Source organism: Notothenia rossii (assembly GCF_949606895.1).
Source record: "Notothenia rossii genome assembly, chromosome: 10".
Taxonomy (NCBI): Eukaryota; Metazoa; Chordata; class Actinopteri; order Perciformes; family Nototheniidae; genus Notothenia; species Notothenia rossii.
The window spans coordinates 22,025,295-22,048,510 of NC_136908.1; the positions used below are offsets into that span (position 1 = coordinate 22,025,295).

General features: G+C 38.9%; 1 protein-coding gene and 1 long non-coding RNA gene across 4 annotated transcripts in view; both read right to left on the minus strand.

The window, feature by feature from the left end:
- LOC307022339 overlaps positions 1 to 23,216 on the minus strand; it is a 165,336-nt gene that overhangs the window by 3,410 nt on the left and 138,710 nt on the right. The gene's annotated exons all lie outside the window — the stretch shown is intronic.
- LOC307022336 (voltage-dependent calcium channel gamma-4 subunit-like) lies at positions 1,295 to 20,450 on the minus strand. 3 transcript variants are annotated; one of them, XM_079655091.1, is made up of 6 exons: positions 15,872 to 20,450; positions 10,666 to 10,959; positions 7,116 to 7,367; positions 5,318 to 5,401; positions 2,940 to 3,080; positions 1,295 to 2,606 (listed from the first exon to the last, which is right to left on the minus strand). In XM_079655091.1, exons 2-6 carry the CDS (start codon positions 10,694 to 10,696, stop codon positions 1,765 to 1,767), a joined length of 1,350 nt encoding a protein of 449 aa, XP_079511217.1. In that variant the 5' UTR covers positions 10,697 to 10,959; positions 15,872 to 20,450; the 3' UTR covers positions 1,295 to 1,764. The 3 variants fall into 3 exon arrangements, with proteins under 3 accessions (XP_079511217.1, XP_079511219.1, XP_079511218.1); XM_079655093.1 differs by lacking the exon at positions 15,872 to 20,450 and adding an exon at positions 11,201 to 11,463; XM_079655092.1 differs by lacking the exon at positions 15,872 to 20,450 and adding an exon at positions 11,192 to 11,463.

The window sequence follows — 23,216 nt, forward strand, 5'->3', positions numbered from 1 at the left end:
TAACTTATTCAATAATCCATTATGTGCTTGTCTTATAAGATAGGAACTTGATTGGATAATATGGTTGATATTTCATATTAGAGTAACACGATTTAAATATTTAGCTAAGTTCTAACTAAAACACCACCTCCTGAGTGTAAACTGAATTGACCCCCACCCTGTGGCCTGGTTGCAGCCCTTTGCAGGAACACTCAACTGATGCTGCCTTGTAGCCTTCGGTATCAACATTTTTTCATAATCAGTCATACAAAGCCTGAAATACACTTTTGCAATTAAACATCACAAATATCTCGTAAAAGTCCATTTTTACAAGTACACCCTTTGACATAGAAGGAGCATTTAGCAACATTTCTACTCTCTGCAGTGATTTAGTTATACATTGGCCAGCTATTGAAATATCTGGGTTTGAAACCATTCTCCTAAACCAAAGCTAAACCACATTTTAAGTAATATCTTGCAATATAATTAACTGTTTTCAAAACGTTTCTGTTGTAGCTGTCCTCCAATTAATATCATTAAAGAAAACCCCTTTATGTTGCACTTTTTGCAAACAAAGGGATGTTCACTTAAGACGACAACTTGCAGTAAGTTGTTAACGCAATTACTGTCAAGTGAACCAAAAACTAGTGAAACAATAATAGCAGTCTATTTCCATTTGGACAGAGTTCAGCTAATATTTGACAGGTTTAATACAAGTCTCAAGCAATTCATTGCCAGACGAAGTAACTTGTTCAGATGGACATTTGTTACGGTGTTTGCCCAAACTGTGACAACTGGCAGTGGTGTAATGGAGGCGTACAGGGGGGGTCTGGAAGTCTATGGCAGTGCCTTTCTCTTGGAGTGTGGAGAACGCCCATCTGTTACTGTAATTACTTTGAGGTATGATGAAAAATAAACAGGCTCACAGTGTGTCAGCCTCTTCTCATGTGTGCGTGTATGAGGGTCAGTAGGTTCAATATGGCTATATCCTACTCTTGGGCCTAGAGGTTATGTAGCTACTGTTGACCTTGAATTGGCAATCAAGTCATCACTGAGCAGTTTGTTACTTGGCTGAATGTACCCGTCTGTGGATCTCTGTTCTTTTTAAAACAGGAATGTGACAGAAAATTGTGGCTTGAGCCATTTGGCCACTCTTTGCTTTTATTATTTACGATGCTTTAAAGTTTCAAGAACTATACCGGAAATATTACCAGAAGGCATAGATTTGTTGGCCTGCAGGATTAAACTGAACGTCTAGATGTGAAAAAACTCTAACTCTAACCCTTACATTAGATTCAGTTCAGTTTAAACAGGGTTGCTAGCGCCTCACAACACTAAAGCTGTACCGGTTCTTCTTGTTTGAGTTGTAGTTTGTATTCCCACAGCAGCTGATTCAATGTAGAAGCGGAGAGGAATAACTACTGAGCTTCCCTACCTACTCAGCAAGGCACTTACAACCAACTGCTGCATCGAAACTAGTGTTAGTGGGAACATCCCAGTTGTGTATGAGTGACATTGTAAAAATAATTAAGCTTCCTTTTTACTGAAGCCTCCACTGCACCATTGCTGTATAAATATCTGACAAACAATGTTTTGCCTCTTAAGTCATGACCATTTAAAGCCGTTGTCTGGAAGTTGTATATAATCTCAGGTGTTATATGACTGTTTATGATATTGGTAAGTAATTATGGCAGTTAGATACCCCAGGCTCAAAGACTCTCCCTCTTTCATCTTAAATACCTCTAACATCTCAACTAATGTATTCCTCCTCTTTGAGTTTTAGTTTTAAACTGGCGTAGTTTTCCTGTTAAGTGTATCCGAGTTGCTATCTCTGTCCCTTTTGGCCGTCAGTCGGTCCAGGGTCCCCATGTTGCCCCTGTCCCTCTCCATGGTGGCTGTAGATATTGGAGCTGTCTGGGCTGGTGTGGTGGCGGATGTGGAGGTATTCAGCGGTGCTGCATTCTGGGCTACGGCCGCTGCTGCCGCCAAGTTGGACTTGGAGTGGGATGGGAGTGTGCCGCTGCTTATAACCGCTCCTCCTCCTCCTCCTCCACTGCCACTGGAATCCTTTGGGAAGTAGTTGTGGAGCTGGTACAAGGTAGCGCGATCCACCGTGCCATACAGAGGTGGGGCGCCGCCTCCTAGGCTGCCAAGCTTGGAGTCCCTCGACAGGGTGTACATGGAGATGTCGCCGCCTCCTCCACTTCCACCACTGCTGGTGTGGTGCGGGTTGGGCAGAGTGGCCACAGAGAAGGGTGGAGCAGAGGGCGGCAGGCTGAAGGTCTTGGACGTACCAATGGGAGAGTTCTCCTGTGAGTGTGGGGGGTCTGTCGAGCGAGAGCTGGAGCGAGAGCGCCGTCTGAAACGGTAGCTGGGCAGTCGCAAAACGGCGTGAGTGGTGCTCTTGAAAAGGTCGCTGCGAGATCTGCAGCGCAGCTCCTTGTTCTTCTCGATGTAAATGTTGACAGCGAGGACACCCACCATCTCAGCCAGGATGAAGGACAGGCCGCCAAAGTAGAAGGACCAGCCGTAGGAGTAGTGCCACTTCTTGTCCTCATCCTTCTTGGGGGAGATGTCGCTCAGAGCTGCTGAGATGTACACGATCACTCCGATGATATTGCTTAAGCCTGAGGAAATATACAAGTCTTTAAGTATAATTGCTCCTCAGAGGCACATTAACCTGCAGCTTCATTAAACTGTTTTCCAAGCAGAGATATTGGAACTGTTTTATTTTTATTATACCGTTTAGACGCAGGCGCCATATAAACATCTATCTGCATATCATACATAAAAATTCTCATTATGTTTGTATAAGCAGATCTGAAACATTAGAATGTATGTGAGAAGCACATTACATTTTGCTTTGAGTGGAATATGACTGAACATTTTCAACTATGGCTCAGAGCGATGAGTACAAGAACAATGGTTTCTGCCAAAACCAACATAAACTGCAGTCTTACCTGCAGCTACAAAGAGAATCCCCCCGCCTAGAATTATGTTTCTTTTGCTCTTATAGAAGCCGCTGGCAGCAACACACACTCCACCCAGCAGAAGCAATATGGCGCTAAGGATGGGGAAGATGCTTGAGGCGCGCACCACACCTGCATGAGAAAACATTATCAGAAACACATCATGTGTGTACTGAAATATTACTTTTTCAGGACATTGTTGTGTGTAATAAAATGATTAATTCTATATGTTTCAAATGAAGTACAACTAGTGAGGAGACTTTTTGGGTTCAACACCATTTGAAGGTGCAAAGTTAACAGCCTTGTGAAACTCCTGGGAGATGAGGTGTTACCGATACGTGCTACACAGCTGACACTACAACTTGGCTCTCAAACAGGAACTATTTTTAAGTTTTCTACATAATATTCATACAATGATGTCATTTGGGCTCCGAGGAACAGCACATTGTGAACAGAATGCCTGGATTTAAAACTGGTGATAGTAATTGAAAGATGTGGGGGTTTAAAAGAGGCAAGGAATATTTAACCAAAGTGTGATATTACGTAATTTGTAAAAAATGTATTTGGAGGTTGAGCCATATTATGCAACCAAAGTCGGCAGGCTTTTTTGACCCATGCAAGTCCCCAAACCTAACAGAGCTGCAATGTTAATTTGCTAGAATACTTTGTGAACTGTGTTTGAGTCTATACATTTTATAATAGATGCAAGCAGGACAATCTCAAGCACCTAAAACTATTCTACAGTAGTTTATTCTGCAGACACCTTGAACTTTAAAGCAGTAGTGATAACGTACGAAACATTATAAAAGATTAAAATGCTGAATAGTTATATCTCTAGCAGGAACAGGAAAAAGCAGAGTCTTCAAGTTTTCAAGGTGACTTTTCCAGCTGCGTTATCTTTTGTTTGCCTCTGAAGAGAGAAGATACTGCAATGATAAGCATAATACTCAAAGAAGCTTCTGTCAGACATGTCATACAGAGGTTGCAAATGTATTGCCATGTCATAAATACTTGTGTATTCTGCTCTTGCTCTTTGCGCTTTTCTTGCATTTTATGTAGTTGTATTTGTATTTGCTATGTTTGTAAATTTCATTTTCTTAAATGTTTTATGTGAGGGACTGCAGATGGAAAGTAGCTCAAAGCTAAATCCAGCATATTTACGCTCGGCACATTTATTGTTTTAAGTGTTCATTAATGTGCAATGTCCCTACCAAATACCTATTACAAAAATAAATAAATAATAATAATAATTATTATTCTCTGCATTTGTTTTTAAACGGAAAGGGGCTCTGTGGCTCGTGTGTGAGTCTTCCGCATATTTCATTGATTATCTGGATAAGTAGCTGGTAGGAAAGGTTTCTGAGCTTTTGGGTTTTTGTGGTGATTTAGGGGGCAAATCCCTAGTGTGTGGTTCTTAACCAAAAAGTGTATCAAATGATTATTACTTACTCCTATGAGGTTGAACTTTTAGTCAAAAGAAGTCAAAAGAAGAGGCAACATTATTAGTTGACTAAAAGATATGTAAATCAATAGAAATATCATACATCTGAAGCTATTTTGATGACTGCTGATGACAAATTGGTTAGAGCTCCTCAATATTTAGCTTATTTTCTCAAATATAATTTCCCGTTTAAAAGCTTCTGTGTTTTTGTTGGACCGAACAAAAAGTTTGTCATCCAAAGCCACCTATTACATTTTATTTTTGATTTATTAAAATAAATAAAAAAACTTTAAAAAAAACTTTAGATATTTAATTCAGTCAATGTTGCAAAACAATACAGACACAAAAATCTTAGGTAGCATAACAGCTTCCTTCACATAAATATATACAGTATATTCTTATGATATATGGATTGTGAAACATACAGTTGGTAAACCAACAGGTTCAGGGCTGTACGAACAGGATTTGCTATCACAATGAAAGCAGGATGTGAAACCAGAATCCCGAGCTGAAAATAATCCATTAGTGAAGGCTGTCCTTTCAATCCATCTGTGAAAAAGCTTTCTGTACACCCCCTGACTCCCAACCCCATGCACCTGTGCATTTATACACACACACACACACACACACACACACACACACACACACACACACACACACACACACACACACACACACACACACACACACACACACACACACACACACACACACACACACACACACACATTTACACACACCTCCAGGAACACTTTGCTTGAATCTGACATCCGTGCATTGATGTCCGCCCACCATCCCCTTCTGTCCTTTCTGTATCCGTGTGTGATGGAAACTGCGTGTGTGCGTGGTGTGTTCTGCTGAGATGTGTGCGCACACTGTGTGCACTGCAGGCTCAATGTGTTTGTGTGTGTATGTGTGTGTCACTCACGCAGCAGATACTCTGCAGAATCTTGGTCATAGTCTGCATCGTCTGGGAAATGATCTATCTGGGAACACACACCTCGCTTCAAACCTGAAAAAAGGCAGAGCGGAAGAGGAGAAGAGGGTGAGAAGAAGGTAGAAAAACCTGCAACTCACAAGGAAGAGAGGATAATTGATGAAATACAAGATTGCCAGAATGGTAGAATAAAAAACGAGAAGACAAGAAAAACAATGAATAGAGAGAAATAAAAAATTCAAAAGACGTAGAAGCAAGACAGACGGACAAATTGATGAAGCAAAATCAAAACATTAGATATAAAAGGGGACAATGAAAAGAAAAAAGACCATAACGTTATTGAACAGAATAATTCAATATGATGCTTCTGTACTGGCCAATCAGATAAATAGTTGTGCACTAAAAGTGTACACCTGTTCTAACGACTCTATGAGTTAAATGCTAAAGTTAGCCTGCTAACATACTCAAAATCACAAAGTTTGGCAGGTTTATTGCTTACCATGTTTAGTATCTTATGCTAATCCACAACTAACTACAGCTGAGGCTGATTGTGCTTATATTTTTGGTCAAATGTCAGCCTCAAGGTGGTGAGGGGAAAAGTCTCAGTATAACCAGTCCATGAGGACACGTCAGAAAGATTCAACCCTAGTGGACCATGAATGTGTGCATTTCAATTTTTGGTAATCCTTGTTGAGATATTTCAGCCTTGTATAAACACACAACATACGATTGTGCTAAAAAAAACTTGAGGTACTAAAATATATTTTCAAGACATACTATGATATACATCAATTTGACAGAAATAACAATCTATTAGGACCAGGAATCCACAATTTGCCCAGTGGACAGCAGATTGGGTTGAGAGGGCAAAGCATCTTTCTAACACCTTGGATGATTTCTAAAAAGCTTGGAGGGATACTCCAACTAGATGTAATGTTTTGTTACCTTTGCTATAGACAACGTGGCAACTCAGGTCATATCACAAACAAGGGTCTTTCTGATGTAAAAGGTGGCGTAAACTAAACATTACATTTGATGGATATCGACAAAATGCTGTTGATTTGATTGGAAAAGGCAGTTAAAGAATGCTGTCCTAATGCTGTTTTACTGGTGTTAAAATGCACATGATCACACCTTTAATTCAAACACAATAACCGTACAATAGATACCTGCATCATGGAAGCCTCATCTTGCATATGTGAGTGTTGTGTGTGCTCTGTCTGCCAGCTTCAGTAATGCAAGGAAACCACTTTATCAGTCACTGCATGAGCCACCACTCAAGTATGAATTCTGGGGCATTGTAATTGTGAGTTTAAGTTGAATATATAATGAGTGTAATTATTTCTGCTTGTCTGTTAAAAAACGCAACGAAGGAAAAATGAAGCAAAGTACAGATACTGTTTATACATATGTTCTTAAATGTTCTTATTTGAAGTTCGCAACAATGCCAAAAAGTTATAATTTGCTGTCTCACTGCATCATAAGTTTGAAAAAATGTAACCATCAACAACTCATGCAGAAGTGACAATTTGAGGCCTGAGATGTTATTCTCATAACTGACCTCATATCCAAATCAAGAGTAAATCTGCAAAACACACAAATTAGTAGGGCAATGGGAGTAAGACACACCTACTGTATGTATGTCTGTTCTAATCACACTGATGATCACATTGACCGTCACAGGACCTTCCAGTGACAAGCACAGGAAAACACACACACACTTGTTTTCCTCCCTTGGAGGGTCCACATATTTTCTGCCCAATTGTGGGGTCCACACAATCAGCTTTACCTTCTAGGCAGCAGATTCTCCAGAGACCAGAGTGGGTGAGTGCCCCTGGGTCTTTCTTGTCCTTGTTGTTGGAGTCCTCCTGGGACGAGTTAGCCGTGCTGTTGCATATGAAGGCACGGGCGTACAGCCAGTAGTCTGTACCGATGGCCACCGTCATCAGGGCGAAGGCCGCAAACGCCCCCATGGTGGTCAGCAGCACCTGGATGCCCCGCTCACACCATACCAGTGCTGGACGGGGAAGGAAACTAATATCTGAGAAGAAAAAAGACATGAATATCAGATGTCTAAAGTACATACCAGAACACATGATAATACTTTAGATCTTACTCTGCCTGGTAACTGTAGGTTCCTAGACTTGATATCAACTTTTAATGTTCAAGGTGAGAACTGATTTCTTCTTCACATTCTGTAGGTTTACTTAAATAATTAACTTGATTGCAACCATTAAAAAATATGTTTATTATATGCATTTACCAGAACTAGCTTAGATTTTCTGAGGGAAACATCGGCTTGAATTCTTTTTTTTTTCTTGAATAAAATGTAAGTCAGGGGAAAAGTCCTGTTAGCACAGAAATCATGAATGTGCCAACTTATGTGACGAAGATGTGTTTGATTTGAACCAATAATGATAAAGGGTACCACCTATTTATGAATTCCACATGGATTTCTGAAAGATTATTGTTGAGCGAAAGCTGTGGCAAGATGTATACTCTTTGTATTGATTTCAGTCTCAGGTATCACTTGTCATGAGTGATCTTTTGGTCACAAGTTTGATTCTTTTACCCATGCAAACGCCATAGTCATCCTCTACTGATTATCACTGATCACAACCATTGTGCTTGCATACAGGTCACAAATTGATTTTGAGAACTGACACAGCCAAGTAAGAACATCATGTATATATTTATATGTGAAAACTAAAAGCTTTTGTTGAAGTCATCCATTTCCAAGGGTTTCATGCCACCCTGTTCACAATTCATTCATGGACCTATCAGATATGCTATTAATGCAATAATAGAACTACTGTCCTCTATGGGTTTTCTGTGTGTGAGTGGTGTGAGCTAGTGACTTTTCTTTGAGTGACGGCCTAAAGCTGTGAAGAAGAAGAAAATTGGAAGCATGCAGCAGAGAAACAAAATGCCAATCCGATGTATCAACAACAAATATAACATTAAATATACCTACACAAACAATGTTAAGTGGAAGATGGACTTCTTGAAGACATACATTCCTAATTGTCAATGAATTTCCCTAAGAAAATGTAAATGAATACAATCCATTCATTGATAGATTAGCGGGTTACTTCAGCAGGAGGGAACCTCTAAAATGTGACCTTCCTGTCAAAACCTGCAGTTCAAAATGACTCACTTTTCAAATGCTTTCAAATCGACAAGTTGCAGGTATGAAGAATAATGCTATACAATTATCAAAACACCGAAAGGCAAATGCAGATAAGCAAGACATAAACGGTTGCAGGGTCTTTAGGTTTACCTTCACATTAATAAACATAGAGGGTAAAATAAACAAGAGCGTAGTGGATGACAAGACAAGAAGAGATGAGAGGAGAAATAGAAGCTGAGAGGTGAACAGTGAGAGGGCCGACAAGAGGGAAATTGAAATACAACACATCTGTTGTGCTTCAGGAAACATCTAAGGAGACGGAGGGATCTGCAGGGGTTCTATTTAATCATGTAGTGCCTCAATAGGATTTCAACAATTTGAATTCAAATGTATTAAGCAACATGATTTCCGTAAATGCATTATATAAATGGTAGGTTAATGTAAACAATTAATCGAACATAGAATATTATTCCCAGTGTGGGTTAAACTATTCAGTACATCCGCTGGCATGAAGGATGTTTCTATGGCAACACAAACCCAAAAAAAAAAATCAGACCACAAGTAATCTGACCCTGAAACTGACCCTTCCTAGGGTTAGTCCAAAAAGCACTGAAGGACACTGCAATCATTATTTTTGATTGATTTTGCAGTATTTTGCAAGTTAGTTTCTATTACATACTCTATACATAAGTCTGTGTTTGCAATTTATCTTAACGTCTTGTTTTGTATTGGTTGTGAAAAGAAACATTTAACAACAAAAATGTATGAGTTATGGTAATAATAACCAGATTTGATTTGCACAGCAGTAGCCTATTGTTACTGTAAAAAGAGTAACATCATTGTTACCATTGAATCTTTCTAGTTTAGGGCAGAACAAATACTCATATGTTAATTGTAGATTAAAAATGTCTTCCTCAAAATGAACAGCTCATTTTGAAAACAGAATATTAAAATATATTATTTTATAGAATGTTTTATCTTTCATCTACATTTGAATTCAGAACTTTCATAAAGACAACAATCTTAGATTTGAAATGTTCGATCAGTCAAATACATTCTAATCAATTCAATTGATATACTATTGTGAAATATCACGCATTGTTTTATCCATAGACACAATCAAGGATTTCTGTTTTTGTACCTCACTGTTTCATGATGAGATGAGGAACAGTATAATACTGAGCACCCTGACAACATGGCAGCAACATGTGTCCTCCATGTTCCCACTTAAAATATTTCCTTCTTTAACAAATAATACCAACACGCAGTTTCTTCCTGTGTAGACAATAAAACACGTGACATTTATTATTTTACTTGATACTGATTGGTTTACTTTGTCAAAAATGTATAGGATACATCAAATCAAGGCTAATTTTTGCATTTGAAATCTGTTTTTCAGAGCCAAAATGTATGTAAAAACAATACCATGAACACCAAAAGCCATTTCAGAATATTCCAGTATTGCAATTGCTTTTATTTATGCCATCACTGAATATAAATATTTGAAACAACATGTGCTCTTAAATGTCATACCTGCTTATACAGTATGCCAGCACTTCCTTTAATGGTGTCCATTCTACATAAAAGCAAATGTTTAGCTCGCTAAAACTGATGCTGGGGCAGATTAATCAATGCCACTTGCCCTCTGAATCCAGACCTCTCTACACATCTACACTCCAGTGTGAGTGTGAGTGTGAGTGAGTGTGTGTGTGTGTGTGTGTGTGTGTGTGTGTGTGTGTGTGTGTGTGTGTGTGTGTGTGTGTGTGTGTGTGTGTGTGTGTGTGTGTGTGTGTGTGTGTGTGTGTGTGTGTGTGTGTGTGTGTGTGTGTGTGTGTGTGTGTGTGTGTGTGTGTGTGTGTGTGTGTGTGTGTGTGCGTACGTTTCTGGTTTCCTGCAAGATTGTTTTCATGTGCTCATTTGTGTGTTTGAATGTTTCTTAAATAGCTATAATCATGTTTGGATGTGTCATGTATGTGTATGAGCATACAAAAATCCACATGTGCATCTGGTGGTTTGATGTGTACTCACTTGCATGTGTGTGTGTGTGTGTGTGTGTGTGTGTGTGTGTGTGTGTGTGTGTGTGTGTGTGTGTGTGTGTGTGTGTGTGTGTGTGTGTGTGTGTGTGTGTGTGTGTGTGTGTGTGTGTGTGTGTGTGTGTGTGTGTGTGTGTGTGTGTGTGAGAGAGTGTGTGTGAGTGTGTTTGTGTTACCTGAGGGCATGTTTCTGCCTTTTGCCTCCATCGCTTCTCCCCCTTGCTGCTGCAGTTGTTCTTTGTCGGTGAAGAGCGCTCCGTAGCCCCGGTCCGAGCCGCCTCCATCCACCGTTTATCCTTCGCACTTCTCCCCTGCCTCTCCCTCTCTTCTTATCCCTTCTTGTTGTTACTCCTCTTCTCCTTCTTCCTCTCTGTATCTTGAGCACTCCTCTCTGTTCCAGCGAGCGGAGGGCGATACTTCACTTGGTGTCCTCTCCTCTCATTGAATTGTCATGGCAGTCATCTTAGCTACTGAGAGTAGAAAGAAAGAGGCAGAGGGGGGTAAAGAGCAAATGAGAGGAGCGACAGAAAGGGAAGCAAAACAAAAGAAGATTTGAAAGAGTGAGAGAAAGAGGGAGAAAGGATGGATATGATTAAATAACGTGACATGGGTTTAGAAACCAGGGGATGCTCCTGCACAGAAGCATCTCCTACACAAACAATGTTTTCTACATGACGGTGATAATATAATAAACAAACAAACATCCATAACCTAATGCACACGGGAGGAAACGAGCCCCCTGTCAAACAAGAGAAGCTGGTCTGCCTCTACACAGAGAGCGCTATAAAGCAATAGAAAAGAACAGGCGATGCGAGTGAGCGTGCTCTAGTCCATTGCCATGGCAACAGTGAATTCCGAAGTCTATGGCGAAGCTGGCGAGTGTGTATGTGTGTAAGTGTTTGTGTGTGTGTTGGGGGAGTAGAGGGATGGATCAAACAGTTGAGAGGATTTTGCTTGGAATAAAAAAAAAAAAAGAAGGTGTGTAACTTCCATTGGTCTTCAGAGGAGCCTGTATGTCATACATGAAGGATGCAAGCTTACACACGAACACACACAGGTTTATTCTGATATGCAGAGTTGCATATCGCACATGAGGAATGAACATTCACAGGAGAGATGACAGATTTGTGAGTCATTAACATTGTGGTCACTGTGTCTGGGCATGTTTCATCCATCCAACTTTCACCCTGTTGGTGCGATGGCTAATTCTCAAACACTTTGTGCTGGTTCATGCTTTGAAATGCACAATGCAGATGTCTCAAAGCTGAAAGATCCGAAACAAGTAGGGAATCGATTCCTTGCTCGAGGACATTTCAGCAGAGCGGCTGCTTTCCTCCTTGAACTCACCTCCTACATTTCAACAAGCAGAGTCTTTCAGAATAGAAAATCCCTGTTAGCACTGATATAGGGTTAGGTTTTTCCTAGATTTTCTGCAAGATGTAGCCAAAACTGTGGAGCACTAAAAAATCCACTTCATAGCTAATAACAGAAGAACAGCAGGGAATCCCATCAACAGTATTACTAAAGGACCCTTTTGCCCACATTTAATTGACAAAGGTACACTATCAGATTTGAATTAGAAAATGTGTCTGTTAGGAGCCCAGTTTTAAAACTACAAACCATCCTCTTTTCAAGTTGTTCTACTGACAAATACCTGACGTAATCATGACACTTGTGTCAAGCTAGAAATTATGAGAATGGATCTTTTGTAACCTCAAATGGTGACTGTTTCGCAAGCAATATTTTGCAGATGAAGGGTTCAGGTGCTATGGGCTGCTTTGGAAGGCAATTGCAAACCCTATTGTCATAGTTTGTAGGACAAGTTAAGTGTTGGTGAACATTTTCCACAAAATATGTCCAATGGAGGTCTTCAAAATGTTGGACCCTACACAAAATGAAACATGTATAGACTTAACTAAAAGGGGCAATCAGAACATGTCAGAAATAGATCTCAGGATTATTCAGGCAATAAACGTGATCCAAGCTTATAGCCAAAGTGGTATTACACATATTAAGCTACAGACCATAAAAAGACCCATGGTAATATAACAGGAAACCTCCAAGGACTTGATGATATACATAATAATTTGGACCTAGTCCCACTTTGGCTCTTTTTTTGTTCTTGTTCCTAAAAATCAGAAGGACACATGAAGACAAACGAGTCAACCTTCATGTTGTGCCATGTGTTTGTGATACATGAGTCACATGAAGCTACCTTCACATGATAAGAGATGTTCTCTTAGCCTTTGCTGCTTCATACAGCAATCTTTAGGTTTGCAACTTTCTCTATGGAAAACAAAGCCAGCAGAGCAGTTTACGATGGCTCATGTAAAGGCAGCTTAACTTGTTTTACAAAGTTATCGTCAACTTCTTCAACAATCACCAACCAGCCAAACCGTTTTTTTTGCCTAAACCCAAACTTCCTCACTAAAGTTAACATCAACCACAATATTTTCCTAAGCTGAGTTGTTGTATTGCCTCAGCCGAAACATCCTGAAAAAATGTGTTTATTATGAAATGACACTGCGCAAGTACCGAAACCAAAATAGACACGCCGTCCCTGACACTTCAATAGTTAGAGTGGTACATACAGCTGGAAGTGAGAATGTGTTGAAGATTAACAGCAAGAGGAGTGTGACATCTGGATACGTTCTCTGCCAGTGCAGCTGTCTGTCCTTTGATACAATATTAACATTGACACTCCTGTAGGAAAGATTTGACTAGATTTTAATAATTTAAAAATCAATTTGATAAGGCTGCAGTCAATCAAGCTCAAAATCACAAACTGTGTGTTGAACACAAATGGTCTCCCATCTCATTCCTTTTAAAATAAATCCCATATTCTGCTGTTGTGGACAAACAAAAACAGGAACTGTTCTCAGTGAAAGTAAAGAATCAAAACAGTCAGAAACTAAAGGCTTTTTTCTAAGAAAGCAAGCAAAGAGTCCATCTAGAAAAAGCTGTACAGACTGGCTGAAACTCTTCAACACCTCCACCCCCACCAAAGAATAATAATAATAATAATTGTTATGCTGCGTTGCATAATTTTTGGCGATTTCAACTTTCAAAATGTCCTAGTGGAAGTGTGAAGTTTGCTCATCCATCATTCATGTTCCTCTATTTGGGACCCATAGACTGAGAGAAAAGCATTGATGTGTCATCTGTGATGTCAATCTTGGGTTTCTAAAGAGAAGCTTTGAAGATAGAATTTGAGTTGCCTGCTCAGGGACGAGCCTATGAAGCAAAACGCTGGATGAGCAAGCAACAGAGTCACAGGATGTCAATTAGGCAAACATGCTCCCTAACATCTAAGTACATTTCTGTTAGAGAAAAATGCTGGTGATTTTTTGCAAGCTACTGAAAGCACATAAATTGAAGTTTTGCCGGAATCAGATTAATCCTTAGAATTGTATCTCATACCTAACAGTAAATAATGTTGAAATTCAAAACTGTGGCTCATACTTTGGGTCACTGCAGCATCCCACCATCAGCCATACCACCAGTATATACTGTACACAATATTTCAGGACCAATATTTCTTTTCAGGCAGACAGCAGCCAAACGTGTCAATTTAAGGCTGAAAACTGATAACACCTGATGTCAGACAAATTGTCAATATAGGTTTCCATCTACAATCTGACATTGGACCATTCTAACCAATTTCTGTGGGGGGGCATCATTTTTCCTAATCACTAAATACCAATACCCACCTGAATCTAACAGCGTTTTGGTCGGCATAGCCATGACAACATAATGGTTTTGCTGGGGTTTTATAGTGGAATTGTCAAATTGTCCAGACCTTTGAACCCGCCCACTGGTTGAGTTGAAATGGAGTGTAATGTGTAGACCATGTTGTCTTCCAATGTGCAAAAAGACGACCAGAGCAAAGTAAAAACAAACTATGAAGTTGGGCCATAATGCAGTCAAGGGAACACAGCTTGTCAACAAAATGTATCCAGCCACACAACACTGATTGGCTAATCATCCGCCACACCTGCAGTGCTCATTGATGCAGCTTCTTAATTATTACTTTTTGGTATTGTAAATGCAAATCCTTTAACATTTTCAAAAGTGATATCCCCCTCAATTGCAATGCATTGTGTTAAACAATTATAATGATATATTGTTGGAGTTAATGATACATAGTGTTATTGGATAACACATCTAGTGGTCATTGGAGGAACTGCAGCTGGAAAAGGATTTTAAACTTTGCATTCAAGTGATTGCTGCGTTTGAAGCCCTGGAGGACCCCTGGGAGGGCCTGCAATCATAGACAACAAACAGTACAAAAGCAGGAACTCAGACATTGGTTATTTTGTGCTCGACCCCCCTAAAATAAACCTGCACATTAAGCTTTCAGTGTAGATTATTAGGAAGGTTCAGGCAGCAAAACAAAAACAAATACAAGAAAAGCTGGCCAGTGAATGCACAAAGCAGATGCTGAAAGTTCAAGGACAAATAATCCATGGACTGCATCATGAACTCAGCAACAGTCTGAATCCTGCCGTGAATACAGAGCAGCAGCAAAACATGGCATTGATGAAGATTATAATTGCAGTGGTTGTGAGCCACCATCAAAAACCAAATCCACGGAGAGTAAAGGTGCGATATGATGGAACATGTGGTGTGTGAAAATGTACCCGTGTGGCATGTTAGAATTACACAACTTTGTTATAAATACCTCAAAAAATGTGTTTGCTCAATTGTTTATAGAGAACTTTTCAAGGTTCTGAAATCAAACATAAAGTGAAAGTGGATAGGTATGAAGCAATATCAGTTTGCTTCCCTATTATTATTCAATACTCAATCATATATCGAAATGCAGACTTCCCACTCTCTGTATAGTACATCCCTCCTGGACAGTGGATCCTATGCATATACTCTCACAAAGGACAGGACAATACATTCTAATTTGTTATAATAAAAACGGGTTAAACATTTCCAGAAGGGATAATTACTGCATAAATCATTAATGAAGGGGTCTGTGGTAAGAAGTAGGCACCTTATTGTCCTAAGGTTTCCTGTTTACGGTTAAATATTTTCAAACAGGTAACAGTAACACATATTTGCAATTTTTTCCTCTTACCTTTCAAAAGCGTTTTCACCCTCTGGACTTCAGCGTTGTTTGATTAAAGCTTCTTTTTTTTGTATAATTTTAAATGGACACAAATGCAAAGCGCATTAAAACTTCGCATTCTTCCCAGATGATTACATCAAGAGTACAATGTATACATGTGGGTGAGGTGCCCTGCGCTCCTCTCCAGCTCTAAGCGCGCACACACGGCTCCCACTGATGTGCGTTCATGTCGTTAATGCATGACATTATGGCAGCGGGATATTGGCGATCGGTTTGATAAATATGTCGATCAGTTATGAGCTTACCTTAGAGAGAGCAACTTTTGCAGACGGTTCTGCATGTGGTGGCAAGGCGCGTGTTGGTTGTTGGAGGGAGGGAGAGAGAAAGAGAGAGAGAGAGAGAGAGAGAGAGAGTGAGAAAGAGAGTGAGAGAGAGCAAGAGGGAGAGAGATGGATGCGTGTCACGGAAGTACTGTCAGTGAATGTGGCATTTTTATTCATAAATGGTAAATATAATACATTGGTTTTTACTTGCACACTCACATTCATTATCATTGATAATGCTAATTATTTAGTTATGCTATAATTATACTTTATTTTAAATACATGGCTGTGGTTAATAATAACATGTAAAGCTTCCAGAAATTCCTCATAAAACATTGATTATCATAACAAATGGAGCAGATATTTGTCTAATCTTGTTTATGGTTAGTAATTATTTTTGAACTTTCTTTAGATTTATTGGATGAATGGATAATTATTATAGAGTTGCAATTAGTAGCCTATTTGTAATACCATGATAAATTGTTCATACATAATTTATAAAAAATCTATGAACAATATTTTATAATACTTACAATACTTTGTCGACAGTTATTTTCGTTTTTGGTCCAGCAACTTCATGTGGTTATATGTTTTTTTTTAAAGTAATTTGGTTATCAACCCATAAATAGTACCTACATACAATGTTATAATGTCTGCTTCATTATTATAAGGATTTAAAGTCCGATTTAATTTATTAGCCTAGACTTTTATTTATAATGTTTTTTATACAGAGTTATGGGATCTCATTGTTTCTGCTGATGTAACCGCAGATGGAACAAGTTGATATCTCTCTTGAATATCTTCAAAAGCTTTTGTAAAGGTTTGCCCCAGCACAGAGAGTCCATTGTGGACCATTGGGTCAAATCAGGAAGAATAGCAGGGGTGTGCTAGAACATTAGGCCCCCGCAAAAATAGCAATAAACTCCAGCAGGGGACTATATTTTGCAGACACCACAGCCCCTATTGTCTCTGCATACTTCTTAATAATTCAATATTTTAAATAAAACACACTTATTAAATAAACATCCATATCATTGTTTAAAATCAACATTGTGCCCGATTAATCAACAAGTGAATGATTTATTGTAAGCACCACATCAAAACAAAAGTCTTTATTACTACTTTTGGACTTCATAGCAGTAGCAATACTAATGTGTAGTGAATAAGGAAATGATAGCGGTGGTATTATCACTATTTCAGTATTATTAAATACATATTTCTTCTGCCATCACAATACATTTAGGAGTGCTGCCTAGCGAAACACTAAACAAAGGTTTAAGTCCACAGTTGATCTTAGAGGCTTTTCCTGGAGGAACATGAACAAATACAATCAATATGAGTCCAAATATATATATAAAAAATATGTAAAGGTTTTCAAATTAATTAAAAATAATAATGAAAATGAAATAAAACATTGAAACTGAATTCAGAGGTATACATCGATTTAAAGAAAACAGACACTCACACTGAAATGACAAAGAAATCACTAATAAATAATCACAAACACGTAACAATAAGAAAATTCAGTAAAACAAGATACTTTGGTGGGTATGTAAAATATTTGTGTCCATATTTGACAACAAAATCTTATATTCCGTCAAATTGGTGGATGTTTCAATGTCAGTCAAATTGCTAGGAAGCTATTCCATTACGTGTTGCTATAACAACACAATTTTCAAATAAAACCAAATGCTGGGGGCAGAAAAAAAAAGATCAAAGTAGTCAGAGTTGTACATGTTCACTCTTTGACTGTCAGTCCGCAGGGTTTGGAGAGAGGCTAATCAAAGCCTTTATTTTACAATTGTTTTATTGATAAAGCTGTTTAAAATGACACCCTTGTATGTATGAAATATTTAGGAAAGAAGTATAAGAGTGGTCTCAATTTAACCTTAGATTCATATAATATGTTTCTGTTTAATGCCATAATCATAAGACTATTGTGATGCTTTCTGTTTCTCTGTTGCTTTCCAGCAAAGGAGACCAAGGCCGAAGAAAGAAACAAGAAAGCGAGGTGACCAGGAGGGAAGAATGAGTGTGGAAAGCAGAACAGACAAGCCTTTACAGGTTTAATAAGGAACAGAGAGGGATCTAAACGAAGACGGATAGTCAATGTGGATCAGAAGGCTCAGGGGAAGGGGAGGGTTAAGATGTGTGTGTGAGTGTGTGTGTGAGTGTGTATATGTGTGTGTGTGTGGCTGCGGTATACACTAGAGGGGAGCTAGAGTAATAAAGACAGACGGAGAGGAAATCAATGGCCAGGCCAGCAAGACAAACATTTAGAAATGAAGTGCAGTTCCCCTCTGCAGCGACAGTAAAAGCCAGTCAGCCAGAACCTGCAGTGACATTCAGAGTCCAATCACACAGCAGGCAGCAGCAGATTACACAAGACCCCGGACACTGTCCTAACATGGCAAGCACTGGAAAAACTTCTTTAAGTATCTTAAAGATGAACCAAGACTGTTGGGAAGAAGAGTAAAGTTTTGTTTCAAAAGTTTGGAATTATTTCCTGTTCTTGCAAAGCAGGGACCACCACAATGAGTAGGACATACATGGGTCTAATGGACACATAGGAATTAAGGAGCCAAAAGGCTACATGATATCAGAAATACGGTATTTATTTTCAGTATGATCATTTTAAACTAGCCAAGTCGTTTTCTTACACTTTTGATTCTGCATTTTGTTTTGATTGGCGTTAACGTTAACCTTATTTGGAGAAAACATGCTTGCCTTGCAACATAGGATGCAGCAAATTGTATGGGAAAGTACTTTTTTAGACAACTTGGTGAGTGAAAACTATAGAGAGAGAAATAAAAGTATTTGTGTTGCTCATAGTCTATTTTATTTGCGTTCCTGGGTTATGGATAGTTGTTTGCTTGCTAGCTTGTTATACTGAAGTCCATATGTTTTTCATCTGGCATTAATACAAGTAACCACACAGCTTCAGCTGATTTACTACAACATTATGGTCTGGAATAAAGCAGACCAAGATTTGCAAATCCAAGAATGATACAATTATAAATCTGTAACAGTTTATGTTATGTGTAATCTCACTAAGAGTTATTGTTATATTTCATGCAATAAATACAGTACACATGCCAATAACAGGCTTTTGCTTGCCCCTGAAGAACAGAACCTGTTTCGGCAACAAACCTACCTCCAGGTTTATGCATAAAACTGATAGTTTGTGCTGAAATAAGTATTTTAAATTACTTGGTTGTATTTTACTTGTCAATTCAACAAAATGACTTGATTATGTTCAAAATATTGTTGTTTTTGGTTAAAACAGCAATGGAACTGGCGTTAAGAAAGACAGACACTTTAACACAACAGTGAACAATAAACCCGGTTTGCCATCATGCAACTGGTGACTTTAACAATATATGTGTACGAAATAAATTGTGTACTATTTAATACAGATATGAGACTCAGTGGTCCTGTCAACATAGAAACACTCTACATGTCTTGAGTACACTGGCGTTGGTGCTCCTGCACACCTGATTCCTATTAACTAATTACCCCGTGATCTGCCTCTGCCTGCACAGCTGACCCTTATTGGCTCATAGGGCTTACATTCTATTAACAATAGTTTGTGTTAGTAAAAGTTGCCTTGCTGATCAAACCAATCTGAATAACTGTTAAACCCAGGGTCAAAATAGGTCTTTCTCACCACAAAGTGCTTGGTACTGCCTCCTCTGATCATATCAGTCTATTGCTGCCGCTAAAATAATAGGAGCAGCATGTGAGCTCAGTGGTGCGGAAAGAGCTACATCATTCTCACTCCATTTTGAGAGGAACTTGCAAACCTTAAAATTATTAAGGTCACTCTTCCTAAATCATAAATGGAAAACAAGGTTGTCCAAAATAAAACTGCATTTTTAAAACACACTGCTCTTACCAATGAGCATTTTGGCAAACAGCTGTTTGCTCTTAACACCCCCTAAATACCCATGATACACCAATACAGGTGTGCTCAGTTCAGGCTGATTTTTCTCACGAACAACTAGGTGCAGCAGAATTCTCTGCACCTGTTACCGCAGGCAGGTTCTCCTTCTGACCTCAGGTTATTTGCAGCTGAAAGGTAGTCTTATAGCTTTGGTGAAAACACCCTCAACACTTTTTATTATGTGCAGTTTATGCGTAAGATTTAATTTAAAATACAATTTTAATTCATATTTCCTCACAATTGCTTTGCTTGTTGTCTGCAAAAAACAAACTTTGAATCCACTTACCTAACGAAACATCTTCTTTATTCATCATGACTAATTTCTGAAAGTGGAGTTGAGTAACATCAACCCCTTTTTGAAAGCTTAAGATGAATTCAAGACTCTTTTCAATCCTGTTAGGGAATATTCACAGACTTTTACAGCATTGTTTCATGAAACTTAAGTAATTTTCCTTGATTTCAAAGACCATCCTCCTTCATTCAATAAAAGTTTACAACCCTGAACTGGATTGAGAAGCGTTATATAACAGGCCGCCCAATCTCATCTCCCATAACATAACACTATACAATTACAGCCACTATAGCCCTTTCTCATTTCACTAATTTCCCCTCCTCGACTCCTCGGTCCTCTGGTAGTGACCCGGAAATGGATTTCAGCGTGCCATGTTGAAGGACATGTCATTTCTCTTAATGCACTTCGAGGACCGAGGATCGAGCATCGAGGAGGCTCTCTGGAGGAGTTATAATCAAGGATACACTGATGGGTCCTTCACGACAGTCCGCGGATCCTCCGCGGATGTATTTCCGGCAACAGAGATGTTTAAAAGAGTCGTGGCACACAGCCAGACTTATCTCAGCCGATGACAGCTCTGCATGCATCCCCTGGATATTATATTATTAACTGCTTTCATCGCGACGCAATGTTTACAGTGAGAACAGCTGTGAGGTCTGTGCAGAAAGCAGAGCAGTGTGTATAATATATCACTCAGTGTAACAGGCCTACATTACTCTTTTTATTTGTATGCTTTAGCTTAGTAGATATCTACAAACGAAGAGTCGATATTTGTCTAAAACCATTTAGTGCTTTACATGATAAAATACACAACGGCTGTATCCTGATATAGGTCTATATGATATGCTTTAGGTCCGAGCTGTAGGTGTGTGTGCAGGGCCGTATCCAGGATTTCCTAAATACCGAGGTCCAAATATGCTAGGGGGGTTCCGGGGATACCCCCCGAGATTCTTGGGATTTTCATGATCTAGTTAGGTGCTTTTTAAGTCCTGTGGGGGGTCACAAATTGGATAATATATTGATTTCAAACCATGTTAGTGGGCTGACAATCTCAGCATAAATTATTTTTGAAAGTGTAATACATAAGAATCAGTTGATTGTTACTATTAATGATCTGGACATGCAGAAGAGGCTAAAATGATCACAAAACATTGTCAACATTCATTTTCCATGTCTCTCTCCTTTCCATAACCTGTAGCCTCTCTTCCATCTTCTTGAGTCTCTCTGTCATCTTCCTGTTCATTACTCTCTCTGTCCTCTACTCTTTCTCTTTGTTCAATCTCTCCCTCGTTGTTCACTTTTTGCTCTGGCTGCATGTCGCTCCTGCCAGTAAATCAAAAGCAATTCAGCTATTTAGTTCATTTCACTTGTTTGTTTGCATTCTTTTTTAAATTTAAATCTGTTTTTGTTATTCTCAAAAGAGAACAAATATGTAAGCAAATTGTGTTTTATACAATTGTATGTTATTATGACATCATAACTGCAATAGATGTATGTTGTTTAAAAATTATGTCTATTGTCTCTATATTGTAAATTAAGACTATTGTTATAGATATATAGATAGATAGATAGATAGGGTTATTAAGCCTACATTCTTCTGTGTGACTGTACCTGCAGTTCCTCCCTGACTTCCATCCCTTTCTCTTTCTCTCTGCCTGTCCTGTCTCTTCCTTACCAAAGCTGAGCTTCGACTGACGAAGTCTTTTCATTATATCTGAGTCAGTGTAAAAAGAAAACAATACAATGTTATATCTTCAATGTTTTACTCAAATTGAAATGAAAGAAAAGCATTACAATGTGTGTTAAAAGGTAATCCTTCTGACATTGGATGAATGTAATTAACTTTAGCTCTCTAGCTAGTTTATTCACACAATTTAAACCAAAGTTTAGCCTCTGTAGCTCTCCTCCCTGGAGAACAGAAGCACAAGCAGCCCGCTGGACTCAGATCTCTAGATACCTCATCACTCCTCCGCTGATCCGGTACAAGTCCGAGCTGCGGTGCTGTGTTGATCAGGGACGTGCACAGACATTTTTGGGGGCAGGAGCTCAAGTGAGAAAAAGGGCACTTTCCATAATCATTTATAAAAAAAGAATTTAAAACAAAAAGTTAAATATAGTTGCACATCTCTGACTTACTCACCAATTCATTTTAATACCACACTGACGCAATTGTTTAATACTCAACAGAATTCTACAAAATAATCATTTAACACAGAGACAATGGTCTTATTTAGTAATTTGGTTATTTTGGTCTATTTTGCTTCCAAAACGTCAAAAAACACACATAAACGGTGTTCGTTTTACTACCCTGTCTGAATTCATCTATAGATATAAAGCTAATCTGCATATTTAAACAACATTTCAGGGGGAAATACTGACTTGACGTAAGTAACTATCTGGGGAAGTTGTGAGGTGCTATGTTTTTTTTCTTTTGATCCTTTTCACCTGCAATGCCTTAACTGCATGCACATTTGCGCATTTTAATTAGGTCTAGTTAACGCCTAATTTGCATATCAATGTGGCGATTGTGATGACGTTATTAGATATACACATTTTACTGCATTCACCTGTAGTGTCTCCCTTTAGTACATTAGCCTGTATGCCCATGATACGTTGCCTTAACTAAACCTTGAGCTAACTTATCCATTAGCTGCCTACCTTAGTTAGCCTAACAATATTTGTTTTTGTCTTCTGGCTAATTAGCTGTAAACTCGAGGCACTGGCAGCTTAGTGATTTGTTTATCACCACTCACCTTCAAACAAGCCAAGAAAAGCCGGCATAACATGGGACTGAAAGGTGGGAGGTGCTGCTACCTGTCTGTCTGAAGTGACTGCCGATGACTGTCCGCACCGCTGTGCGCAAGACGTGGAGGGAGGGAGGGTAGAGAGCATCGGGACTTCGCATCATCTAATCTCCCGACCTGATATGTTTATTTTGTATTCAATCAATATATTTTTGGAAAGGGAAACTGTGCGCAAACAGCAGTAGATATATATATTAATTTATTGAAAAAAAAAAAGCACCCCATAAAAAGGGCACTTTCTCTGGAGGAAGAAAAAGGGCAGGGGCTCAAGCCCACTTTGATGTCTAT